At 40.0% G+C, this 25,287-nt stretch overlaps 1 protein-coding gene across 4 annotated transcripts in view; it reads left to right on the plus strand.

The window, feature by feature from the left end:
• The window catches only part of MGAT4A (alpha-1,3-mannosyl-glycoprotein 4-beta-N-acetylglucosaminyltransferase A), a 116,106-nt gene extending 95,059 nt beyond the window's left edge, over positions 1-21,047 (plus strand). For all 4 annotated transcript variants that reach the window (XM_070511683.1, XM_070511685.1, XM_070511686.1 and 1 more), the window contains 6 exons: positions 3,311-3,418; positions 3,538-3,731; positions 6,852-6,930; positions 7,623-7,689; positions 20,636-20,748; positions 20,881-21,047. In XM_070511683.1, the coding sequence (XP_070367784.1) occupies positions 3,311-3,418; positions 3,538-3,731; positions 6,852-6,930; positions 7,623-7,689; positions 20,636-20,748; positions 20,881-20,907 (588 nt within the window). In that variant the 3' untranslated portion in view covers positions 20,908-21,047. The remainder of the gene's footprint in view (positions 1-3,310; positions 3,419-3,537; positions 3,732-6,851; positions 6,931-7,622; positions 7,690-20,635; positions 20,749-20,880) is intronic.
• The last annotated feature ends 4,240 nt before the right edge of the window (positions 21,048-25,287 follow it).

Consider the following 25,287-nt stretch of genomic DNA (forward strand, 5'->3'; position numbering starts at 1 on the left):
TGGTCTTCTTGCATTGATAAAGTTTGGAGATCTATTGGCTTCTGTCACCTGAAGATCCATCTCTCTCACCAGATTTGGGAAGTTCTCAGCCATTATTTCTTTGAATAGGCTTTCTGCCCCTTTCTCCTTCTCTTCTCCCTCTGGTATACCTATAATCCTTACGTTGCATCTCCTAATTGTGTCTGATAATTCTCGGAGAGTTTCTTCATTTCTTTTTAGTCTTGCTTCTCTCTCCTCCTCTGCCTGCAGCAATTCTATATTGACATCTTCCAAATTGCTAATTCTTTCCTCCATATTATCGGCCCTACTGTTCAGAGCATCTAGAGTTTTCTTAATCTCCTCTATTGTGTTCTTTATTTCCAATATTTCTGTTTGGTTCTTCTTTATCGTATCAAACTCTTTTGTGACATAGCTCCTGAACTCGTTGAGTTGTCGGTCAGAATTCTCTCTTAACTCATTGAGAATTTTAATCATGGCTGTTTTGAAGTCATCATCATTTAGGTTATATATCTCATTTTCTTTGGGATTGTTTTCTGTGTATTTGTTACTTTCTTTCTGTTCTGGAGATTTAACGTATTTTTTCATATTGCTTGATGTTGTTGATTTGTGCCTCCGCATAGAGATAGAGTTTAGTTGCTCCTTTCACTTGTTTCAGCTGCTGCGGTAGGGGAGCAGCTGTTTATACTGCACCAACCAGGTACCCTGTCCGCAGTTGCTAACTGGGCCTGGGCCCCTCCTCGTAGCCACAGTGGCCCTTTGGATTCCCTCCTCTGCCGTGGGGGCCGTCACAGGGGGGCTTCAGGCTGCTGGTGCCTACTGTTGCAACCCACCTCGATGTGCTCTCTCCTTGGGGTCTGCAACGGTGTTATGGGCTTTTCCAGCGGCCAGGGGTGGGATCACTTATATTTGTCGCTTCGTTGCTGTCGGCACCCACAAAATCTCACTTGTCCTCTATGGGTCACAGGAGAGCTATTGGCATCTTCTACAGTCTGTGGTTAGTTCACCTAGCTATGCTGCTTTTGCCCTGGGGTCTTCCAGCCTTGTGGCTGGCGGCTGGGTGCCTTCTACTGGTGCTGAGCAGAGGCTTTCCCTAAGGCTGCTGTGAGCCTGTAGGGTTTCCCCCTAGGCTACGAAGCTGGGTCTCTGGAACTCCCCCCAGCCCCAGTCCTCTCCGAGATCTCCGGCTATCCCTAGCCCCACGGGGCGGGTAACGGCAGCTGGGGGTCGCCCCGCCCTCTGGGATTCTCTCCGGGCCTCTCCCGGAGCCGTGAATGCTGTGCGTGTCCCCTCTGCTAATGGCAGACAGAGAGTTTTGTCTGCTGCCCAGGCAGAACTCCGGCGCTTCCCTTCCGGGTCGCAGAGCCGGCCTTTGAAACTTCCCCCAGCCCCGGTCCTCTCCGAGATCTCCGGCAATCCCTAGTCCCACGGGGCGGGCAACGGCAGCTGGGGGTCGTCCCGCCCTCTGGGATTCTCTCCGGGCCTCTCCCGGAGCCTTGAATGCTCGGCGTGGCCCCTCTGCTAATGGCAGACAGAGAGTTTTGTCTGCTGCCCGGGCGGAACTCCGGCACTTCCCCTCCGGGTCGCAGAGCCGGCCTTTGAAACTTACCCCAGACCCGGTCCTCTCCGAGATCTCCGGCAATCCCTAGTCCCACGGGGCGGGCAACGGCAGCTGGGGGTCGCCCCCCCCTCTGGGATTCTCTCCGGGCCTCTCCCGGAGCCTTGAATGCTCGGCGTGGCCCCTCTGCTAATGGCAGACAGAGAGTTTTGTCTGCTGCCCGGGCGGAACTCTGACGCTTCTCCTCCGGGTCGCAGAGCCAGCCTTTGAAACTTCCCCCAGCCCCGGTCCTCTCCGAGATCTCCGGCAATCCCTAGTCCCACGGGGCGGGCAACGGCAGCTGGGAGACCTCCGTACCCTCCGCGACTCTCTCTGGGACCCTCCAGGCGCCGCGAACACCAGGTGGGGTCTCCCCGCCAATGGCGGGGAGAGACTCTCCCCGCGGGCTCAGGTGTGCAACTCCAAAGTTTCCCTCTGCGTTTAGGAGTAATTGCGGGGGGTTTAGGTAGGGTTCTGGTCACCTGTTTCCACCGTCGCTCCTCTGTTGTGTGCTCGCTCCTGCCCTAGATGTGTGTAGATCCTCTGGGGGCGTCCGTTGGAAGAAAGCCGCTTGCAGGTACTAGGCTGCTCGTCGGGGTCGGAGAGTTTTCACCTATTTCCACATCCTCCCGGAGGAAAGTCCGTCTGCCTTCCGATGTATAGTCGCGTGGGTATCTCAGACGTCCTGAGATGCTGTCTGGATATCCTTTGTCAAGCGATAAGTGTCCAAATAATTGTAGACTCGAAGGGGGAGAGACAAAGAGGATTACTCACGGCGCCATCTTGGATCTTCCCCCTCTCCCCACGCTTTGCTCTTCCCCTTTGGTCTCCCTCCCTTCCCTTTCATCTCCCTCTCCTTACACTTGACTAGTTGAATTCGTATAAATAAAATATACTGTTTCATCTCTATTCTAGTATTAGTAACAATGTTAGTGAAGCAAAACCTTTTGAGAAAAATTAGGCATTTTATCACCCAGTAAATTATTAGAGGTCTTTCAAAGTGGAAATGTCATAAATGTCTTTTTCAATATGTTCTTAGCTCAAAACGTCTAAAAATCATTGAAAATGAAAAGGGTTTGTGAAAGCATGACAAAATACTCATGACCGTCGTGAAGCACTACCGCACATTGAGAGCCCTCCTGGCGCTGTGGCTTCACACACTGATCAAGTGTGAGGAGAGCTTGTCATCTGAAGTCTGGGCCATGGGCCACTTTGAGTTGAAACATAGGTGTCCCTTAACCGTGCTGAGATAGATTTGTCTGTGGAACATTTAATATCATTTACTTGCTTGTAATCAAGTTATGGCCTCACATTTTCAAATTGCTTTCATGCAACAAAATGTGCCTTTTCTTATTTACAAATTCTTTATTGTATTACCCGATTAAAGATATTTTGTATATTTGAACCAAGCTTCTAGTTTATAGTTTGTGCATTTTAGTATTAAAAGTCAAATCAATATTGATGTATCTTGAAAGAGGATTGAAATTAAATTCTTAACTCTTCCCTTAGATGTGGTTATTTTTAATTTTCACATCATGTTTCTTTATCAAGTACATAGCAAATCTATTAATGCCTCAAAGAGGGCTCCCAAAAAAACGTGACTTGGAATTATGAGATGAAGTGTTTTCTTGTCAGTAGTCTTCTCATTTTTTCAGATGAGGACGAGATTTCACTTTATAATGTAATACTAACATGATTTTTTTTTTAAATATTTAGAAACATTGTGATAGACAGAAAGCAAATCTGCGAATTCGCTTCAGGCCTTCCCTTTTCCAGCATGTTGGTCTGCATTCTTCACTAACAGGAAAAATTCAGAAACTCACGGTTGGTGATTTTATTTTTCTCATGCACATACAATTTGTTTTTTAGTGTATAATCATTGCTCTTCTTCTTCACTATGAGTAAGCTAAATGTTGTTTAATAGCATTTGTCTTTCCTCCTAGGATAAAGATTACATGAAACCGTTACTTCTTAAAATCCACGTAAACCCACCTGCAGAGGTGTCTACTTCTCTGAAGGTCTACCAAGGACACACACTGGAGAAAACTTACATGGGGGAGGATTTCTTCTGGGCTATAACTCCAGTAGCTGGGGACTATATCTTGTTTAAATTTGATAAGCCGGTCAATGTAGAAAGGTTGGTATTGAAATATATTTGGTCTTACAATTCAGACTGCTTATTTCATAATGTGATTTAAGATGGAATTTTTTTGTGTGTAATAGATACAAGGAGACAGTGGTCCCAAATGTTGGGTTATAAATTACATTTCCTGCAACTCAGTAATAAAATGGGTGTGTTGTTTTCAGATATAATGTCAGTGTTTAGCTGTTTGATAAATTCTATTGGTATTTCTGAACATATATTTAGTATAGTTTTTTAAATACTTTTATATAGAACTCTCCCTCAAAATCTCAAGTTAGTTTTCGTTTCCTTTTCTAGAATATCCCTTAAGATTTGACTGAGAGCTAGTTGGTTACCCAGCACTTTGGTTGATATGATAAATTTCACAGACTATTTGTGGTCAATGGCTTTGCAAATGCTGGATAATTTTTAGTACACCATGGAGGAATTTACAATCCTTTTATGTTTTTGAGAATTTATATTCATTTTAACATTTAGGACTTTTTCTCCCCGTTTTTCATTTAACAATCATGATTCCTTCAACTTTTCCTCAGTTTTGGGTTTGTTCCCCATACTGTCTGTGGCATACTTAAATGTAATCCCTAGAATAAAATAGAATTTTCTAGCCTGTGGCATGTTACGTTATGTGTTCTTGTGTGAGGGCCATTGGTTTTTAGAATCCGCCAAAAATCATTTGGAATAATTCTGTTTAAGGAAGTCAGAAATAATGTATAGTTATAACATGATGTTATTAATTTTGTTTTGTGACTCTAAACTGATTCTAAAGAGGAATTTAAGTGTAAAAATGTTTTAAGCAGTGGGAACATCACTGGAAAACATAGAAAAATACTATTGAGTAATATTTTGCACATTTATGAGTATATAATATTTTTATTGTTATTTAATGTTTGCTTTTATACTATATAGTAATACCTTGCACTTTGAGGTATTGTTTACCATACTTAAATAATCATCATAGTGGGCCAGTCTGGTGGCATAGTGGTTAAGTTCGCGCACTCCCCTTTGGTGGCCTGGTGTTCACAGGTTCGGATTCTGGGCGCAGACCTACACACCGCTCATCAAGCCATGCTGTGGTGTTGTCCCCATATACAAAAAGTGGAGGAAGATTGGGACAGATATTAGCTCAGGGACAATCTTCCTCACCACAAACACACAAAATCATCATAGAATTAGAAACAATGGTTTTCTTTCACGTCATAAACAAGAATAGCCTTAAAGTATATCTGTTGGTTTATTTTTAGTAAATGAAAATAATTCCATCAAAGAATCTGCTAAAGAACTCATATATTGGAGATGAAATTTTTTGACGACAAATACATTTACAATAAACCTCTATAAAGTAATATTTATGTGCCCCTACTGAGGGCACATTTCTAGTAAAACACAGTTCAAAAATCATAGTATATTTGAGTTCATGGATAGACCCACCCTTCCCAGGACTGAGAAAAGGAATCAGTTTTGGATTTCCACAATAGCTTATTTGCTGAGAGGGAAAAAAGCAAAAGTTGTATTTATCAATACAGAAATGGAGAGTTAGGAAAAATATCTTCTGACTCTATAGCATGATATGTGTTCAGTATACAAAAATTCAAGAGTATGAAGAACGAGGGAAAAAAAATGACAACTCCAAAGACACCATTGTGACCATATTGGCACATTTTTTTCTTGATAATTCTGTGTACTTTCTGCTTTGAGATCATGGTCTGTATGTAATTTTGTATCTTATATTTTCCTTTATACTCTATCTTAAATGATTCATAAAAATTTTAATGGCTGCACAGTATCCCATATGACTGTGCCGTTGTTTACTTCTTCTAATGTTAAACTTCTTAGGTGGTATTGAGTTTTTCACCAAGGAATCACATAGTGAACAGCTCTGAATCAATCTAAATCCCAGATTATATCATAACATGGGCTCTTTTCTTAAAAGTGGCTTCCCCTGTCCCGTATTTTTGCATCTATAACTGAGATATTGAATACCTCATGGTTGTATGTAGCAGCATTCCAAGTCAAAGAAGCCTTAAAAATAAGTGTGTCTCTCATCTTAAAATGCTGGAAGTAATTTTTGGCATAGCTTAGAAGGAGCTTCTTAGTAGGGTCCGCTGACCTGTGTAACATTTGAAAACCAACTCCTCATCTCAGGTGATTTTTTCCCACAAATACCATACTATAACTATATCATAATCATACTGTAAGTGTTACTTGCTGAGTATTAATACGCAAGGTGCTTTTTTGTCAGTTCCCAAACTCCTTGATTCGGCTGTGTGAGGTAGATGGCAATATCTACATTGTATAGAGAAACTAAGGCTCCAAAAGTTAATGTAACTTGCTAATGATGAAAATTCTAGTAAATGAGAGACCTAAGATTTGGATCCAGCTCTTTCTGACTCCTAAGCATAAACTTTTAACCATTTAACTTAAGTAAACTTACGTTTTAGGTTTAGATTTAGATATACTTTGTATGCTCTATCTAGTCTCCACCCTCCCCTGTGTAACTTACACACTAGTTTTCAGAGTACGAGACCATCATACCCATACCCAGAGTATTTTAGATTTATCACAGTATATCACATAATCACCATTATTCAAATATTTGTTAATATTGATGAATGGAATTATTCAGATATTTGGAATCAATTAATTTACATTCAGTCTACTAATACTAAAATTGTATTGAATAAAACTAGTCTTTGAACTTGCCATGACTTGTGGCTATCCTGGTGAGAATTTTCTCTGATGCAAGATACAGTAGTAATATATAGCTGCTACAATTGTGATTATTCTTGTTAAGAGGATTATATATTTAAAGCAGTGTAAACAGCAACGTAAAACTCATCACTTTTTTATCTGATAAGTGCATAATTATATTAAGCACCAAACATGCCCCTTCTGACAGCAGAAATTAACACATCGCCTAAGGGCTGCACCCCCTAAGTTTTTAAGTTCCCACAAACTACTCAGAATACATAATGTGCAGTTACTGCAACTTCTCATGTTGTCTGCTTTGTAGCTGAAGTCTTGTTTAGAAAGCTTACCTTGAGGTAGGGCCATCTTCCTGAATCTTCGTGAAGTCTAGTCTGACTCATACTTTTATTTTTATGTGTGTCTTTTTAGTTATTTGTTCCATAGTGGCAACCAAGAACATCCAGGAGATATCCTGCTAAACACAACTGTGGAAGTTTTGCCTTTTAAGGTATGACTATTTTTTCCCCTTACTTTTCCTTAAGAACTAATGCCAGCAGACTTGATTTGAGGCTGTTCTTGTTTATGAGGTGAAAGAAAATTCTCATGATTGCAGGACCTCAGTGGTGAGTAATATTAATTATTTTTTGAAATATGGAACACCTAGTATATTGTCCCATTTGCCTTCTTCATAGAAAGAGCCTTCATTTTGTTTCCTGTTGGAAAATAACCTAGAAGTTTGTACTAGGAAAATAAATGAATCTTATTTTACTTTAATGTTTACCTGCTGTTTGTATTTTGAGCCCCCAAATACCATGTGTTTTTAATACCTGTTGATTAATACACAAAATTAATTTATTGGTCTCTAAGGAATGCTTAGATTTCTTTGAAGTTAACTCAGTTCTTTACTTCTGTATATTTTTAATAGAAAATAGTGTTCTATTAAATTGATTTAAATGTAAAATTAATTAAAATTTAAGTTTTCTGCTCATCAATATATTATATACAGATTCAGATGATGCTTAAAAAAAGAACATTTGTATTGATAAGCCTTTAAGGTTCAAGACTGAGATGACATTTTCTCTTTTTAGAGATAGCTTGGCCACAAATATCACTTTTATGTTTATTAAACATATTAACAACTTAGCTTTGATTTAAATGGAAGTAATTATTTTTAAAATTAATATTTTTGTTCTATTTTAGAGTGAAGGTTTGGAAATAAGCAAAGAAACCAAAGACAAACGATTAGAAGATGGTTATTTCAGAATAGGTAATACCTACTTTAAACCAGTAAAATATCCTTTACTTTTCTGGACTTACGCCTAAAGTAATTTTGAATTCTTTCAGGTGTTAAGTAGCTTTAGGATTACCGTTACTGATGTACTCCAAGTTTGTTTGTTCTTGTATTTTAGTACGTACTTTTATTATCTTGACCCAACTAGGATTTCAGATTGAAGGTTCATCTACTGGTTCCTCTTTCATTATCCATCTCCCATTCCGTTGTTGATATTCACTGAGAGATAATCTGCCTTTAGCTGCCTTCTGCAGTCTCTCGCTGGGTAACTTTAGCAACTGGTCTCAGCAACATCCATATGCCAGAGTCTGTGCCTTTAGCCCCTCTCTCCCTCCTGAGCTTGAGATCTGTATTGAGAGCCCATGGACATAGCCACCTGGAGGCCAGGAAGCCATCTACTCTGAGCATCTGTAATACAGACTTTTCTTTTTGGTCACCACAGTTGTTGCTGTCACTATTCATTTAGTTGCCTAAAGCCTAACCTTGGGAGACACCCTGAACACCCCCCACTCTACTATCCATTAGCATGAAATATGTCTGTTGTTTCTGTATGTATAGTCACCCTATCTGCCACCATGCCACAGGCCCCTGCCTCTGTTTCTGAGCTAAAGAAAGACTGCTCTACCTGTGTCCTCTCGTTGGCTTTCCACAGAGCACTCCACTACCTTTCTAAAATGCAGATATTAGGGGCCGGCCTGGTGGCACAGCAGTTAAGTTCACATGTTCTGCTTCTCAGCCGCCTGGGGTTTGCCAGTTCAGATCCCGGGTGTGGACATGGCACCGCTCGGCCAAAGCCATGCTGTGGTAGGTGTCCCGTGTGTAAAGTACAGGAAGATGGGCCTGGATGTTAGCTCAGGGCCAGTCTTGTCTTCCTCAGCAAAAAGAGGAGGATTGATGGGGCTGGCCCCGTGGCCAAGCGGTTGAGTTCGCGCGCTCCGCTGCAGGCAGCCCAGTGTTTCGTTGGTTCGAATCCTGGGCGTGGACATGACACTGCTCATCAAATCACGCTGAGGCAGCGTCCCACATGCCACAACTAGAAGGACTCACAACGAAGAATATACAACTATGTACCGGGGGACTTTGGGGAGAAAAAGGAAAAAATAAAATCTTTAAAAAAAAAAAAAAAAGAGGAGGATTGGCAGTAGTTAGCTCAGGGCTAATCTTCCTCAAAAAAAACAAACAAAAAAAGAATGATGAGAGTGGGCATCCTTGTCTTGTTCCTGTTCTCAGAGGGATGGCTTTCAGTTTTTCCCCATTGAGTGTGATGTTGGCTGTGGGTTTGTCGTATATGGCCTTTGTTATGTTAAGGTACTTTCCTTCTATACCTATTTTATTGAGAGTTTTTATCATAAATGAATGTCACATCTTGTCGAATGCTTTCTCTGCGTCTATTGAGATGATCATGTGGTTTTTGTTCCTCATTTTGTTAATGTGGTGTATCACGTTGATTGACTTGCAGATATTGAACCATCCCTGTGTCCCTGGATCATGGTGTATGATCTTTTTAATGTGTTGCTGTATTTGGTTTGCCAATATTTTGTTGAGGATTTTTGCATCTATGTTCATCAGTGATATAGGCCTGTAATTTTCCTTCTTTGTGTTGTCTTTGTTGGGTTTTGGTATCAGGGTGATGTTGGCCTTGTTGAATGTGTTAGTAAGTGCTCCATCTTCCTCAATTTTCTGGAATAGTTTGAGAATGATAGGTATTAAATCTTCTTTGAATGTTTGGTAGAATTCTCCAGAGAAGCCATCTGGTCCTGGACTTTTATTTTTGGGGAGGTTTTTGATTACTGTTTCAATCTCTTTATTCATGATTGGTCTATTCAGATTCTGTTTCTTCTTGATTCTGTTTTGGGCAGCTGTAGAAGTCTAAGAATTTATCCATTTCTTCTACGTTGTCCAATTTGTTGGCATATAGTTTTTATAGTATTCTCTTATAATCCTTTGTATTTCTGTGGTAACCATTGTAATTTCTCCTCTTTCATTTCTGATTTTATTTATTTGAGTCTTTTCTCTTTTTTTCTTAGTGAACCTGGCTAAGGGTTTGTCAATTTTGTTTATTTTCTCAAAGAACCAGCTCTTTGTTTCATTGATCCTTTCTACTGTCTTTTTTGTTTCAATTTCATTTATTTCTGCTCTAATTTTTATTATTTCCCTCCTTCTCTTGACTTTGGGCTTGTTTGTTCTTCTTCTAGTTCTTTTAGGTGTAGTTTGAGATTGCTTGAGATTTTTCTTGTTTGTTGAAGTGAGCCTGTATTGCAATGAATTTTCCTCTTACTACTGCTTTTGCTGCACCCCAAATGAATTGGTATGGTGTGTTTTCATTTTCATTTGCCTCCAGATAATGTTTGATTTCTCCTTTGATTTCTCCAGTGATCCACTGGTCTTTCAGTAGCATGTTGTTTAATCTCCACATCTTTGACCCTTTCCAAGCTTTTTTCTTGTAATTGATTTGTAGTTTCATAGCATTATGGTCGGAAAAGATGCTTGATATTATTTCAGTCCTCGTAAATTTATTGAAGCTTGCTTTGTTTCCCAATATATGGTCTATTCTTGAGAATGTTCCGTATGCACTCGAGAAGAATGTATAACCTGCTGTTTTTGGATGGAGTGTTCTATATGTATGTATTAAGTCCATCTGGTCTGGTTTTTCGTTTAGGTCCAATATTTCCTTGTTGACTTTCTGTCTGGATGATCTGTCTATTGGTGTTAGTGGGGTGTTGAGGTCCCCTACTATTATTGTATTGTTGTTATCTCCTTTTAGTTTTGTTAATAGTTGCCTTATGTACTTTGGTCCTCCTGTGTTAGGTACATATATATTTATAAGTGTTATGTCTTCTTGGTGGAGTGTTGCTTTTACCATTATATACTGCCCCTCTTTGTCTCTCTTTACCTGCTTTGTTCTGAAGTCTATTTTGTCTGATATAAGTATGGTGACACCTGCTTTCTTTTGTTCACTATTAGCTTGGAGAATCGTCTTCCATCCCTTCACTCTGAGTCTGTGTTTGTCTTTGGGGCTGAGATGTGTTTCCTGGAGGCAGCATATTGTTGGGTCTGGTTTTTCAATCTATCCTGCCACTCTTGGGTCTTTTGATTGGAGAATTCAATCCATTTACATTGAGTGATTATTGAAATGTAGAGGCCTAATGCTGCCAGTTTATCGCTCGTTTTCTGGTTCTCCTGTATTTCCTTTGTTTCTCGTCCCATGTATTTCTATCAATTCAGTTAGGTAGTTTTCTTTGCTGGTTTTCTTAGTTTTCTCCTTATTTGTAATTTGTGTCTCCAATCTAATTATTTGTTTAGTGGTTACCACCACGTGGTTTGTATAAAACATCTCATAGATGAGATAGTCCATTTTCTGATAGCCTCTTATTTCCTTAGACTAAGCCGGTTCCATCCCTTTCCTCTTCCCCTTCTAGGTTGTTACTGTCACATCTTTTTTCTTCTTGCGTTGTGAGTTTGTGGTTAAAATGACAAGATTATATTTATTCTTGATGTTTCCCTTCCCTTTATCTTTAATGTTCTCCTTAAGCATTTGCTAACCTGTTCTGATGGAGAACTGCAATTTTCTGATTTTGTCTTTCTACTTATCTCCCTGCTCAGGGTTTTGTAACCCCTTTCATTTTTTTTTTCAGGTATGAGGGCCTTCCTGAGGATTTCTTGTAGGGTGGGTCTTGTGGTGATGACCTCCCTTAACTTCTGTTTATCTGGGAAAGTTTTTATTTCTCGAAGGTTTTGATTTCTCCATCATATCTGAAGTATATTTTGGCTGGATAGAGTATTCTTTGCTGAAAGTTTTTGTCTTTCAGAATTTTGAATGTATCATTCCACTCTCTTCTAGCCTGTAAGCTTTCTGCTGAGAAATTTGATGACAGCCTGATAGAGGTTCCTTTGTTGGTTATTTTCTTCACCTTGCTGCCCTTAATATTTTCTCTTTGTCATTGACTTTTTTCAGCTTCACTACTATATGCCTTGGAGTTGGTCTTTTTACATAGATAAAGTTTGGAGATCTATTGGCTTCTGTCACATGGATTTCCAGTTCCATTTCCAGGTTTGGAAAATTCTCAGCTATTATTTCTTTGAGCAAGGTTTCTGCTCCATTCTCCTTCTCTTCTCCCTCTAGAATACCTATAATCCTTATGTTCCATTTCCTAATTGAGTTGGATATTTCTCGGAGAATTTCTTCATTTCTTTTTAGTCTTAGTTCTCTACCTTTCTCTATCTGAAGCATTTCTATATTCCTGTCTTTCAGACTACTAATTCTGTCCTCCACGTTATCAGCCCTACTGTTCAGAGAGTCCTGATTTTTCTTTATCTCATCAATTGTGTTTTTCGTCTCCAACATTTCTGATTGGTTCTTCTTTATGGTATCAAGCTCTTTTGTGATGTAGCTCCTGAACTTTTTGAGTTGTTTATCTGTATTTCTTTTAACTCTTTGAGTTTTTTAATGATAGCTGTTTTGAATTCTTTGTCATTTAGTTTATAGATTTCTGTGTCTTCAGGATTGTTTTCTGGGTATTTGTCATTTTCCTTCTGTTCTGGAGATTTAATATATTTTTTCATACTGCTTGATGGCATGGATTTGTGCCTCTGCATAGAGATAGAATTGGTTACTGCTTCCACTTGCTGCCGCTGGGGAGGGGGCAGGAGCTGTGTAATCTGCACCCACCAGGATCCCTGTCAGCTGTTCCTGACATAGCCTGGGCCATTCCTTGGGATCGCAGTGGCCCTGTGGGGTCTCCTCTCAACTGTGGGAACAATCACACAGGGGTTCCAGGTTGCTGCTGCCTGCTTCCACAGCCCCACCTAGACGCACTCCCTCCTTAGGGACTGGAGCAGTGTTATGGGCTTTCGAGGCAGCTGGGAGCTTATTCGCCCAGACTCGCAGCTCTACCACCATCTGGTCCCACTGGATCTCACTTGCCCCTTCAGGGCCTCAGCAGAGCTATGGGCATTTAAGTCAGTCAGCAGTTTTCTCGCCCAGCTGTGCCACATTTTCTGCTAGGTCACACCAGCCTCTGTGTTTGGTAGGCAGGACATCTCCCTAGGGCCAAGCTGAGACTCTCCCTGGTGCCACCGTGAGACCATGGATTTTCCCACTGCACCAAGCAGTGATCACACTGGGGCTTCGAATTGTCACCACTCTTTTGTGCAGTCCCGCTGGATCTCACTTTCCCCCTTGGGGCTGCAGCAGAGCTGTGGGTGTTTAATGCAGCCAACAGGTACCTCACTGAGCCACGCCACTTCTGCTCCAAGGTCACTCAGCCTTTGTGCTTGGTGGGTGAGGCCTCTCCACTAGTGCCAAGCAGAGACTCTCCCTAGGGCCCCTGTGAGACCGTGGATTTTCCCCCTGAACCAAGGAGTGATCACACTGGGGCTTCGAATTGTCACCACTCCTTTGTGCAGTCCCACTGGATCTCACTTGCCCCCTTGGGGCTGTAGCAGAGCTATGCGCATTTAATGCAGCCAGCAGTTAACTTGCCCAGCTGTGCTGGGTCTGCTTCTCGGTCACCAAGCCTTTGTGCTTGGTAGGCGGTGTCTTTCCCCTAGGACCTAGCCGAGACTCTCCCTGGGGCACTGGGACCGTGGATTTTCCCCCTGGACCAAGCAGCGATCATGCTGGGGCTCTGGATTGTCACTGCCCACTTGTGCAGTCTTGCTGGATCTCACTTGCCCCCTCGGGGCTGCAGCAGAGCTATGCACATTTAATGCAGCTGGCAGTTAGCTTGCCCACCCGTGCTGTGTCTGCTCCCAGGTCACCCAGCCTTTGTGCTCGGTGGGCAGGGCCTCCCTACTGAGTCTGAGCCTGAGTCACTCCCTGGGGCTGCAGTGGGTCTGTGGATTTTCCCACTAGTCCAAAGAGCAATCACAGGGGGCTTAGAGCTGTAGTCACCTGTTTCCTCAGTTGCGCCGATGCACACACCTACCCTCAGAGCCACAGCAGTGCCATGAGCACTTCAGCCAGGAGAGAGTCGCACACGGGTACTGGGCTGTCTGGTGGCTGGAGAGCTCTCACCTATCTCCACCTCCTCCCCTGGGGTAGTCCATCCACCTTCTGATGGATAGCAGCGCAGGTCTCTCAGGTGTCCTGCAGTGCTGTGTGAGTATCCTCCATTGATCAGTGAATGCCCATTTAGTTGTAGTTCGAAGGGGAACAGACAAAGAAAACTGCTCAGTCCACCATGTTGCTGATGTCACCTGCCCTCTTATTCTTTATTTCTCCAGTCCTAAGACTATTTTTCCTCTCATGCCCCATGCTCTTAGTGCAGCCCAGTCGCTGGCCATTTTCTCCACCTGAAACCATCAATTGATATTTCTCCTCCTAATGAATGCTTTCTCATCCTGTATTTACCGGTTTATTTGCCCCTCTTCTCTGCTCTTCATCTCACACCATGTGTGCCTTTGCCCTATAATCAGATGGTTTCATAGCTCAGTCCTGTGTGCTCACCATGGAAGGGGAGGGCTCTTGTCTCCATGTGTCTCCTGCAGTTTACAGAGGGCCTGTCACTTGATGGATATCAACTCAGTGAATGATTACATATTTTCCTTTACTTAAATTAATGCTTTTCTTAGTAGTGGATGAAAGAGAATACTGGTAAATTAACATTGTAGGTATACGGGACAGACACATTCTTATAACTCTCTGGAGCAGTTTTATATTTGGTGAGTGTCATTCAGTTTTTGCTACAAGGCTTGTACGATAACCCTGACTAATTTCTATGTAGTTGTGGAGGATAGATGAGTTTAATTATTTTCATATTTGGGTTATATCTTAGCTCACTTCTAGAAATGTATGTAAAATTAGCTGAGTTTACAAGACATTTATTAACCCTATTACCTGTCAATTATTGAATTTCTGAGAATGTTGGGTTCTAGATTATGAAAAGTAGCATAGGAGATAGAGACATTTATATTAAGGATCTCAGCAGTAATTTGAAGATAATGACCATCTAAAGCATCAACTCTCATCTATTTACAACCGGAAGAGAACTTACAGATCATCAAACGTAGGACCTTGTGTAACAAAATCATGCATTAGAAACAGAGAGCAACTGATTGTTTTCAACTGAAGGTAAAAAATTCTGCTCCCTTAAGAAGTATGCTTTAGTGGAATGGTGTGTGAGGGGCTTCATGGACCTTCTCCCTAGCAAAACAACCATAACTGATGAAAATTATTTTTAAAAAAACTGCAGCAAATGGAGAAACATTTACTCACAAAAATATAAATCTCAGTAAGAACATTAAGAGTCTGGGATTTGAGCCCTGACCTGCTCTGTTACTCACACTGTCCAAGCTCTGACACAGAAGTGCTGCTCTCTGCAGGTACAGCCAAAAACGCTGACTTGCTCTCCCACCAGCTCTCATTCTAGGGCTGTGGTATCTCACCAGGAAGGGCAGGCTGCCAATATCTGTCATCATCCCCAGCTCCATGTTCCAGACAAAAGCAGCTAAGAGATCTGAGGCTCCCTTCCTCCACCTAACCTCCGTTCATAGGGTGGAAGCTCCACTTCAGGCACAGTAGGGTGAGAATACTTGGCTGTGACTCACCATTGCCCCAGCTCACTTGCTTCCACACACTGGGAAGGGTAAGCCAAGAAAACAAAGGGCTACTGCTGCAACCCAGTACTTTGCTCATAGAGCAGGGGAATCAGTCCAAGGGAAGTGGAATGCAGTCCTTGCCAAAGATCCTGAGCAGTGGTGCAGAGATTTTCTCCTGGGGAGAGGCAGGCCATAAGAACAGAGAGCTCTGTAGCTCTCCCTTAGGGAGCTGACTTACTACAAACAGAACTTGGGGAAGTTCAAGCCTAAGGGCTCTGTGGAATACAATGAAGATTTTGGTGGTAAGCAGTTAAGAGGAGACTGGTAACTACATTCAAGATAAACTGTAGCCCATCTGGAAGTTTGACAGAACCAGGGACAGAGATGGCTAATAAGAGCCGTCTTGCGTGGAAACAAGCTATAAAGACAGGCCTTACAAAAGGGCTGAATTTAATTGGATCAGACTTGTGCAGCAATTTATCCCTGAAAGGTTTGTTGAAAACAACAGTCAGCCAGCTGGCAATTAGTGGAACCCTGATGGTCAAAGGTGGGGTAACTTAGAGGAGTGTGGCTTATAGCTAAGGACAGTCTTGTGAAAGAAATCCTAGATTTATTAGTAGGTTAAAGTTATGAGAAGGTAGAAGAACCTTTCACACAGAAACACTGGAGGAAGGAATGGACCACTGTAAGTGTGTGGCTGGAGATCCACAGAGGTCATGACCTTGGAAGTCCTCTTAGTGCCAGGATTTGGGGATTCTAGTCACTAGTAATTTCCTCCTTCATTTTTACCTTCTTTCCTATCTTTTAATGCTTCCCTGCCAGACCATTGGGTTAAGAACAAAAGTTAAATTTGTTGTTTGGAAGGTTAATACATGCAGATGGTGCCAAATACAAATTTAAAAGGGTAAACTTAAGTCTCCTCCCCTCCTCTTTCCCTCCTACCTAGTGTTTCCCACAGGCAGTTCCTATAATGATTTGTTTCCTTCTAGAAGTGTTCTATTCACAAGTAAAAATATATGAACCTGTTACTTAAAAACACACAATCACACACAAATGATAACATACTCTACAACCTTGTTATTTCTTTTTTTCACTGAACAAAATACATATGTACTTATGGAAGATGAACATTTAAAAAAATTATAAATAATTCAGATGTAAAAAGATAGAAATAATAATGTAATGACTATCTGCGTTTCAGCTTAACATCTGCCAATTCAGTTCTTTTTCCCTAATATCTCCTTTTCCCCTTCCACCCAAGGGTAACTACTATCCTAAATTTTGTGGTTACCATTTCCAGGAAGCTTTTACTACATATGTGTGGTATGTCCCTGAACAATGCAAAGTGCTATTTTGCTTGTTTTAAAGTTTGATATAAATGATACTGTTCTGTAGTCTACAGTTTTTTGCTGTCCCCATTGTGAGACCGATCCATGTAGATGCGTGTATCTACGGCTCATTCATTTTCACTGCCGTGTAGATTTCTGTGGATGAGTATATCACTATCTATTCTCTTGTTTCGTCATAAAATTTGTTTCTATCTGTTTGCTTTTTGCTTTTATAAATAATGCTGATTTGAACACTTACGCACACATATGAGAGTTTCTCTACAATAAATACTTTGGATGGAAGTAAGTCTTGTGCATTATCTTCAACTTTAGTTCATTCTTTTTATTCTTTCTCCCTTCTTTGAATTGGCTGCCTAGAATTCCCTTCTATTAGCATTTCATAATTCAATTAGCCAGTCTTCTAGTGATGGACAGCTAGGTTGTTTGCAATTTTTGCTGTAATATATATACTCTTTTTGCACATGTGACAGTGTATCTGCAGGATAAAATTGGTGGGTCACAGTGTTTTAATGAGGCCAGTTATATCATTTTGTAATTATTTTTCTAATTAAATGAGCTCATCAGGTGACAGCATCAGATGTTTCATTAATTAAAATGTTTCAATCTTGACAGTGTTTTTCAGCCCTGAATCCCCTATGTAACTCAATATTCAGTAGTATTTTTTGTAGCATGTACTCTCTACCCCAGTCCAGCCCCAAGTATGGACATACTTTTATGAAATAGGTTTATTAATAATTTTTTGAATAAAAACATTATTTTGGAAGTTCATAAGTTTAATATTTACTATACAAATGAATATAAGCCTTCTCTGATAGGATTTTCAATTTGAATGTATCTTATCTTACTATAAGATATATACTAATCAATGTATTGTAAGGCTCTAGAATAGACTGTGTAAGTTATCAGCACAAGGGTCAGCAAACTACAACCCAGGAGCCACATCTGGCCTACTGCCTGTTTTTGCATGGACCATGAGCTAAGAATGTTTAAAAATTTTTTTTGTTTCTTCTTTTCACTTTTAAGCGGTTGAAAAAGACGAAGAAGAATATATTGTGACATGTAAAAATTATAAAATATTCAAATTTCAGTGCCCATAAATAAAGTTTTATTGGAACACAGTCATGCTCATTTGTTTGTGTCTTGTCTGTGTGCTTTTCTGCTACGGTAGCAGAGATGAGTGAGTAGTTGCAGTAGAGATGGAGGTAGTTCTCTCATTGCTTCAAATTGCTGCTTTGTGTACTACACATAGCAGTGATGCATCTATAATTTGACAGTCTTGAGTGCCACGCACATCACCATACTGTGACATTTAAAAAAATTACCAATGCTTACTCATCATATCAAAACAAGAAAAGTAAAGTGGACTTTGAATGTTATGCTTTTTAACACAGTGGAATATGGATTATTTTACAAAATTTGATGACAGATCATTGTGGTTATTATGCAGTGATGTAATAGCTGTGCTAAAGAATACATTACCGTACTAAGCACTCACAACAATATTGCCAACTCACAGGAAAGCAATGGTCAGAAAAATTAGAAAATTTACGATAGAATATCTCATCACAGCAGAATTTCTTCACAAAAATAAAAAATTCAAATGAGGCTGTAACCAAAGTGAGTTTCAAAGTGGCGCATGTGTTAGCCAAGCAAGTAAAACCATTTACCGATGGAGTTAATTAAATCATGTTTAATTGCAGCAGCCAAAGGTATATATCCAGAGAAATAGAATGATTTAAGACCATTAGGCTTTCAACAACAATTGCTTGAAGGGTTGAGGACACTGGGAACGATATTAATAGTCAAAAAGCAAAGCAAATTGAGTAGTTTTCCTTGGCTCTTGATGAGTTGACAGATGTTACTGATACTACCCAGCTGTTACTTGGAGTCCTTGCCAAGTTTAAAGTGACTAAAGACTTGGCCTCTGCGAATAGTCTGTGTGGAATAAGTACAGACAAGAACATTTTCAAACAAGTTGAGGAGAAACAAATTCAGTACAACCTGAAGTGGAATTGCCTAAGATGTGTGACAGTGAATGATGGTAAAAATATGTGTGGAGGAGAAGGCTTCATGGATAAATTTACAAAGCTTGTGAAAATGTAAGGTCTCTAAAGCCTATGGTTATTTATTTTATTATTCATCACCAGAAAATATTTGAATCTGTCTGTATCATTATTTTACTGAACCAGTAGTGTCAACAGTGAACTTTGTTCGGTCTCATGGACTTTGCCATCAGTTCTGTGAATTTTTGTCAGAAATAGGAACTGAATATCCTGACGTGTCCTACCCCACAGCACTTCTGGAGCTTAGCAATGATAAAATTTTGTTGTAATTTTTTTTTTTTGAGCTCAGGAACAAAATTGAAATTTTCCCAAGTGAGAAGAACTGCCCTCAACCACTGTTTTCTCTTTGAAAATTAGTTTTTGCTGCAGACTTAATGTTTCTTAATGAATTCAAACTCAAATTACAAGACAAAACAGCTCTTATATGCAAAACTTACATTGCACTCATCACTTTGATGACAATATTTGAACTACAGGTAATATCAAGCTCATTGAGGGGCGTCCGCCTATCGTGTGATTGAAAGTGATTCATCTGCAATGTAGTGATACGCAATAAGGCAAATATCAATGGGCAGAATCTAATAGAATTCCGTAAATACCTTCCAAGTGATGAATATGCTCCATTAAAATTATGTGTTGTGGATTGGTATCAGTGTTTGGTAGTGTCTAGGCTGTTGAAAGGAAATAGTTAAGATAAAATATATAAAAGCTCATTATAGGGGCTGGCCCTGTGGCTGACTGGTTAAGTTCGCGCGCTCTGCTGCAGGCGGCCCAGTGTTTCGTTGGTTCGAATCCTGGGTGCGGACATGGCACTGCTCATCAAACCATGCTGAGGCAGCGTCCCACATGCCACAACTAGAAGGACCCACAACGAAGAATATACAACTATGTACCGGGGGGCTTTGGGGAGAAAAAGGAAAAAATAAAATCTTTAAAAAAAAAAAAAAAGCTCATTATAGATCCACATTAACAGATGTGGATATTTGCAACTGATTTTGATGATAAGGAACACTAACTTTGAATCCCAGTTATCCCCAAAAAAGGAGTTACATTCTCTTCATCACACCTGTATTAGCAAAAAAAAAGTACTAAGTTATTGTTATTATAGTTTTAATTTCATCAATAAACGTTTTTTGGAAATTTGTTTTCTCTCTTTCTATATATAAGTACCTGCCTAGTATCCTCAATTTTCCTTTTGGCCCATGAAGCCCAGGATATTTCCTGTCTGCTCTTTATAGAAAGTTTTCTAATCCCTGGCTTAGAGAAGTGTGGCTCAGAGCAAACCATTTTCCTGTCTTTTTCAATAACATTTTTTTGTTTTGTTTTAAGAGTACTATCTCTCGCAGCAAGGAAAATTGAGTATAGAGCATGTTACCTTTTAGAAGTTCTTGGTCATTATCCTTACAGGAGAGGTTTTTTAGCTTGTCGTTTATAATGGAATTTAATGTTAGAACTGCCTGTGGGAGGCGTCACTTCTTAAGTCCTTCTAGATGTGACCTTGGGAAGCATACACATAGATTGAGCCCCTGCTCCAGGACAACCATTGTATGTATGTCTAGTTAAAGCATTGAAATTTGTTATTATTGCCTTAACCCTCAAAGTGGGCAGACTGAGTGATGGTACAGACTATATTTTGTAAGATTTGGGTAAGTTACATTTTCCTAAAACTCTGTATATTAAAACATTGTTGATACAAGAACAAATATATTTTTGATTTTTTTTTAATTTGCAACAAGAAAAATGTAGCTCTGCCTCTTTAAGTGGGTTGCTGCTAATGCTTTTAAGCATGCACTACTTCATGAAAAATTTAAAAGTTGAATAAAAGTAGAAAGAAGGAAAAAAATTCACCCATGCCCTGTCTAAAGATATCCACTAGAAATATTTTGGTGTTTTCCTTTCCTGCTTTAAGTCGGTGATATTTTATGTGTGCTGTGTCAGTCGACCTAACAAGTGCTGATTTTTATTTTGAAGGAAAATTTGAGAATGGTGTTGCAGAAGGAATGGTGGATCCCAATCTAAACCCCATTTCAGCCTTTCGACTTTCAGTTGTTCAGAATTCTGCTGTTTGGGCCATTCTTAATGAGGTAAGACAATATATTAAATCAGTGAAACAACTTAGATTCCTCATTTCTTATAACATTTGATTTCATATGTAAGGCCTTTCTGGAATTGAAAATTAAGTGCCTTATCGTACTCTTCACTATTTTGTATTTCAGATTCATATTAAAAAAGCCTCCAACTGATCATCTCCTAAGAAACCAGTACATTTTTTTCCTGTGAATTTGTTAATTAAAGATAGTTAAGCATGTACCTTTTTTTTTTTTTTTTACTTGAACACTACCTCTTGTGAAATCTACTGTAGATGAGATGATTATCATTTCCACTCAGAAAGTGAGTCTCCCATGGATATTGTGTTCATTCGAACCTATGCTGTCCTCCAGTTTTAACTTGACTCAAACATTTTACAGTTACGACAGGCTGTTAATATGACTTGTACTATTTTGGTATTATACTAATACATAAGAGTTGTACATATTGTTACATTCCTTAAATTTGAGAAAAATTAATGTTAAATACATTTTATGAAGGGGGTACTTTTGAAGTTCATTTATTTTACTATTATGGACCCTCTTTTATAGATTATCAGGGATTATATATATATATATATATAAATATACATAAAAATGTTATGGAGTTAATTTATTAGAAACACTTAAGAAGTGCATATTTTTGTGCGGTAAATTTTTGAATCAATACTTTTTTTGGAAACCAGTTACCTTGCTTTTTTAAGTTCTTTCTATATTTTTCTTTGGAAATGCGAACGTTACAAATTAATGCCATTTTTCAAATGCACTGCCATTTAAGAATGATTCTAGACTGATTTCCTAACTGAAGTACTTTTATAATTGCAGTGATTGTGAACAAAATATTTTCAAAGGCATTTGCCATTCTTTAAAGCCAAGATTTTAAAGACCAATGTCCTTCTTGAGGGTTATTTTACTAAACTGTGTATGATGTACAGCCAAAAAATAAGTCTGATAAATTTTAATGTGCAGGGTGATGCTTTCAACCCAAATTATCATAGACGCAACTGATGACATTTCCTCTGATCTGTAGGATGACAGACTGTTTTTAATTTTTGTCTTTAGTTCATGAGTTAGATGCATTATCTCTTTTCTTGTTGATCCTTTTATATCTGCACTCATTATATGAGTTGTGACAAAATGTTTTCTAGGTAGTGCTGTTGTATGAGTCATAATTGGTTTAAAGAAAAACAAAATTGTGATACTGGTTTTTGTTTAAAGGCATTGTAGCAGCTGTATGTTTTTCCACAATGATTTATTCTATTGTGTTTATGAACTTATAAGTAAATTTGTATCCAAAAAGAATATTTATTAGTCTTAAACATGCAATTCCAAATGATATTACTATTATAAACAAAAATATTATTAGCCTTAGCAGTCAGTGATCTTTGCAAAAGTATTTCACTTTTAAAAAATCCTGAATTATCAGCCTCAGTGCCCAGCCAGTCTGGTGTGCCCACGTGGGTTGCTGCTGATTCACGTGTGCACAGAGCTTGATCCCTGAGCTTTCCGAGTAGCCAGTTGTGAGGCCTTGGGTGACTGGAACTTACAGCTGGCTGGCTAGCCTGAAGGAGCTTCCCCTGGCTACCGTGATGCGGAACAAAGAGCTTCCGAACAGCAGCATTTTCCCTGCAGTGTTATGAAGTTAAAAGGTCTGGAAACACCAATAGGCTACAATTATTTCCATTACGCCATATTGGAATAATTTTTAGTTACTTTTCTTGCTTAGAAAGTTGTGTATTGTCAATAATGATTTTTATGTCAAAGTCCAGTTAAAATTTTCTTTGAGGCTTTTAAATTTGCTTTTCATTTTCTTTTTATTTTCTTTTCAAATTCTTTGGCTTAGTGCCTATAGGCAGATTTCATTGGAAAAGAAAAACCTTCCATATAAAATTTTAGCACCAGCTTAACATACTAAATTACTGTTATAACCACTAAGTATCTGGAGGTGGATTTGCTTCCTAAGTAGCCAACTCTCATTTCAGGAAGAAAGGCTATGCTCTGAAAATGTAGGGGGTGATGGTTACTGCAGCTCCGTGCCATTTGTTGGGGCTTCTCAGTCTTTAGACTGAGCTTATCTAGCCAGCTTTTTCCTGTGTTCATGCTCAGTCTCCCCTCCCGGACTTAGCTCATCCCTCCTGTTCTTGAGAATACTTTTAGCCAAATCTTATCCATCTTTCAAGGACTCTGTTGTGCACTCCTCCCCGTGAATGTGTTTCCAGTACCTAGTAGTGCCAAGAAGAGTGCCTGTCACATGGCAGGAGCCCAGTCTGTGTCTGGATGAGGGGACCAACTGTTCCAGCCCACATTCCTCTTTCTTTTTCTTAACTCCCTTTACATACTTCCATAGCCACACACTTACACACACACTCAGCTCTCTAGTTTTTGATTGTCTATCAGGAGTGTGTGTGTGCCTGTGTGCACATGTATGTGTGTGTTCTCTATCTGCCAAACTTCATGCTCCTGAGGGCAAGCCTGTAACTCGTACTTCTTACCTGTCCTCCGCCGCAGCAGGTGCTCCTATGCTCTCATTGTTAGTTGCCCTCTCCTTCCCGCCCACTTCTACACTAGACAATTAGAAGCAGCCATGTTTTCCTCAAGCAAGAAGTTCTCATGGTAGCCCTTAAGAGCAGTGGTAGAGAGTGAAGTATTGGGACAAATTAGAGGAGGTGAAGAGTACCTGGAACTGAGAGAAAGTAAATACTTGACCTTGAGAGGACACTGAACCACTTTTGCCAAGAGCGAGTGGGAAAAAGTGTCAAATGGTGGGACTAATTATTTATTTACACACACGTATATATGGCATGGTTTAGCTTCTGGTGTGCATTTCACATAAACTGTTTAGACTCTAGAGCTGTGCTGTCCTATACAGTAGCCACTGACACACACATTTCTCAGCCACACTAGCTACAGTTCAAGTGCTCGGTAGCCACATGTGGCTAGTGGCTGCTGGATTAGACAGCACAGATAGAGAACGTCTCTCATTGCAGAAAGTTCTGTTTGACAGAGTTGAGGCAACAGTGCTAATATGAACGTTTTAGAAACCAGGATAACTCTGATTATGAGGTTAAAAGCAGACATGCAGAATATATTATAATGCAAATGATGATGAGTATTTTGGGTGAGAAGAAAAGGTTGAGGACCTATTTCTAGGATTCTAAGATCCAAAATTTCTCAGTTCTTGAAGTCTCATGCCTTCTTTATAGCATGCACCGTACCATACTATCTAGTCAAAAAAGAGCAACAATTGCAGGTACTGTGACTCAAGAGCTTTAGAAAAAGAGAATGCAAATGGCTTATTAGCATACAGGCTATAGACACGTATGTGTATATTAATTCAATCATTGGCAATGTCTTTGAACAAAGGTATAGCTTTTCAAATCAGTGGTTGTACCAGTAAATAATTAGAAGGTGGTGTTATTTTAAAAAGCTTCAGTAAAATTCTGAAGGCTTCTTTTAAGTCCATCATAATGATGAAAAAAGTTGTCTCCCAGCAATGCTGTCCTCAGAAAAAGGCTTGGTTATATGGAAACAGCATGTTGGGAGAGACTGCTCTAATTAAAAGCAGTGTATATTTTTAGTAGCCAGAATTCTATGAATGACTCCCAATTGTAACCAAACTCAGTGGGTTTGTCTCTTCGTGAGTACGGAGCTGAAAAGCACAGCCAAGGCTGAAGTGGGTGAAGAAAACAGCTTCTTGCTTACACAAGCAATGGAGAACACCCGAGACAGCTCCCGAAGCAGTGCCCTGCCTCCCCAAGCCTAGTGCTGGTGTAGACTTCATACACAAGCGTGCAGAGGATATCTTACACCTGTATAACAACTGGGCTCCATCAGGGCGCATGTGCAGTCTATTATGTAATGAGTTCAGTGTAACATGTCATTACGAACGAGGTCAGGGTACCCTGACATAACAGGTTCAGTGCAACATGCCACTACATAACAGGGTCAGGGAACATGGCATTACATAACAGGTCCATGGTAACTTTTGGACACTTGGAGCAGGAGCAATTTGCAAGGGTCTTGCTGCAACTTAGTAAGTTTCACTGTAAGAAGGCAACATCTGCAAAACAGGGACATCAACCTCCGAAAAACAGCACATTTAGTTTTCTCCTTGTCTGGAAAGTATTTGACAGACCATGTCAGTTATTGATCAGATTCTCAGTAAGCCTTTCCTTGCCTGGTTCCCAGTCACAAATTCTCCCTGAGATGTTTTACTCTTCATTCTGGAGGGATACGGGACGGTGTTCAGTCTTCCATAACTGCTTCCTGCTGACCTGGGTCGTTGTCAGGGGAGTTAGAGGAGTAAAACTCTCGCACTGCCAGGCCAAGATCAGTTTCAGGGCTGTCTGAGGAGTTCTGCAATAGTCGGTACCGTCATAGAACCTTCGTTTGCAACTTGAATTGTTCCAACCAAGAACTAGCAAATCTAACATTAAAGATCCATGGGCCAAAAATTAATAGTAACAGAAGAAGTACAAGGGGGCCGATCAAAGGCAAGAACCAGGTTGCAGAGGGAATGGCCTTTTTCACAGCCTC

Source organism: Equus asinus, chromosome 6 (genome assembly GCF_041296235.1).
Source record: "Equus asinus isolate D_3611 breed Donkey chromosome 6, EquAss-T2T_v2, whole genome shotgun sequence".
NCBI lineage: Eukaryota > Metazoa > Chordata > Mammalia > Perissodactyla > Equidae > Equus > Equus asinus.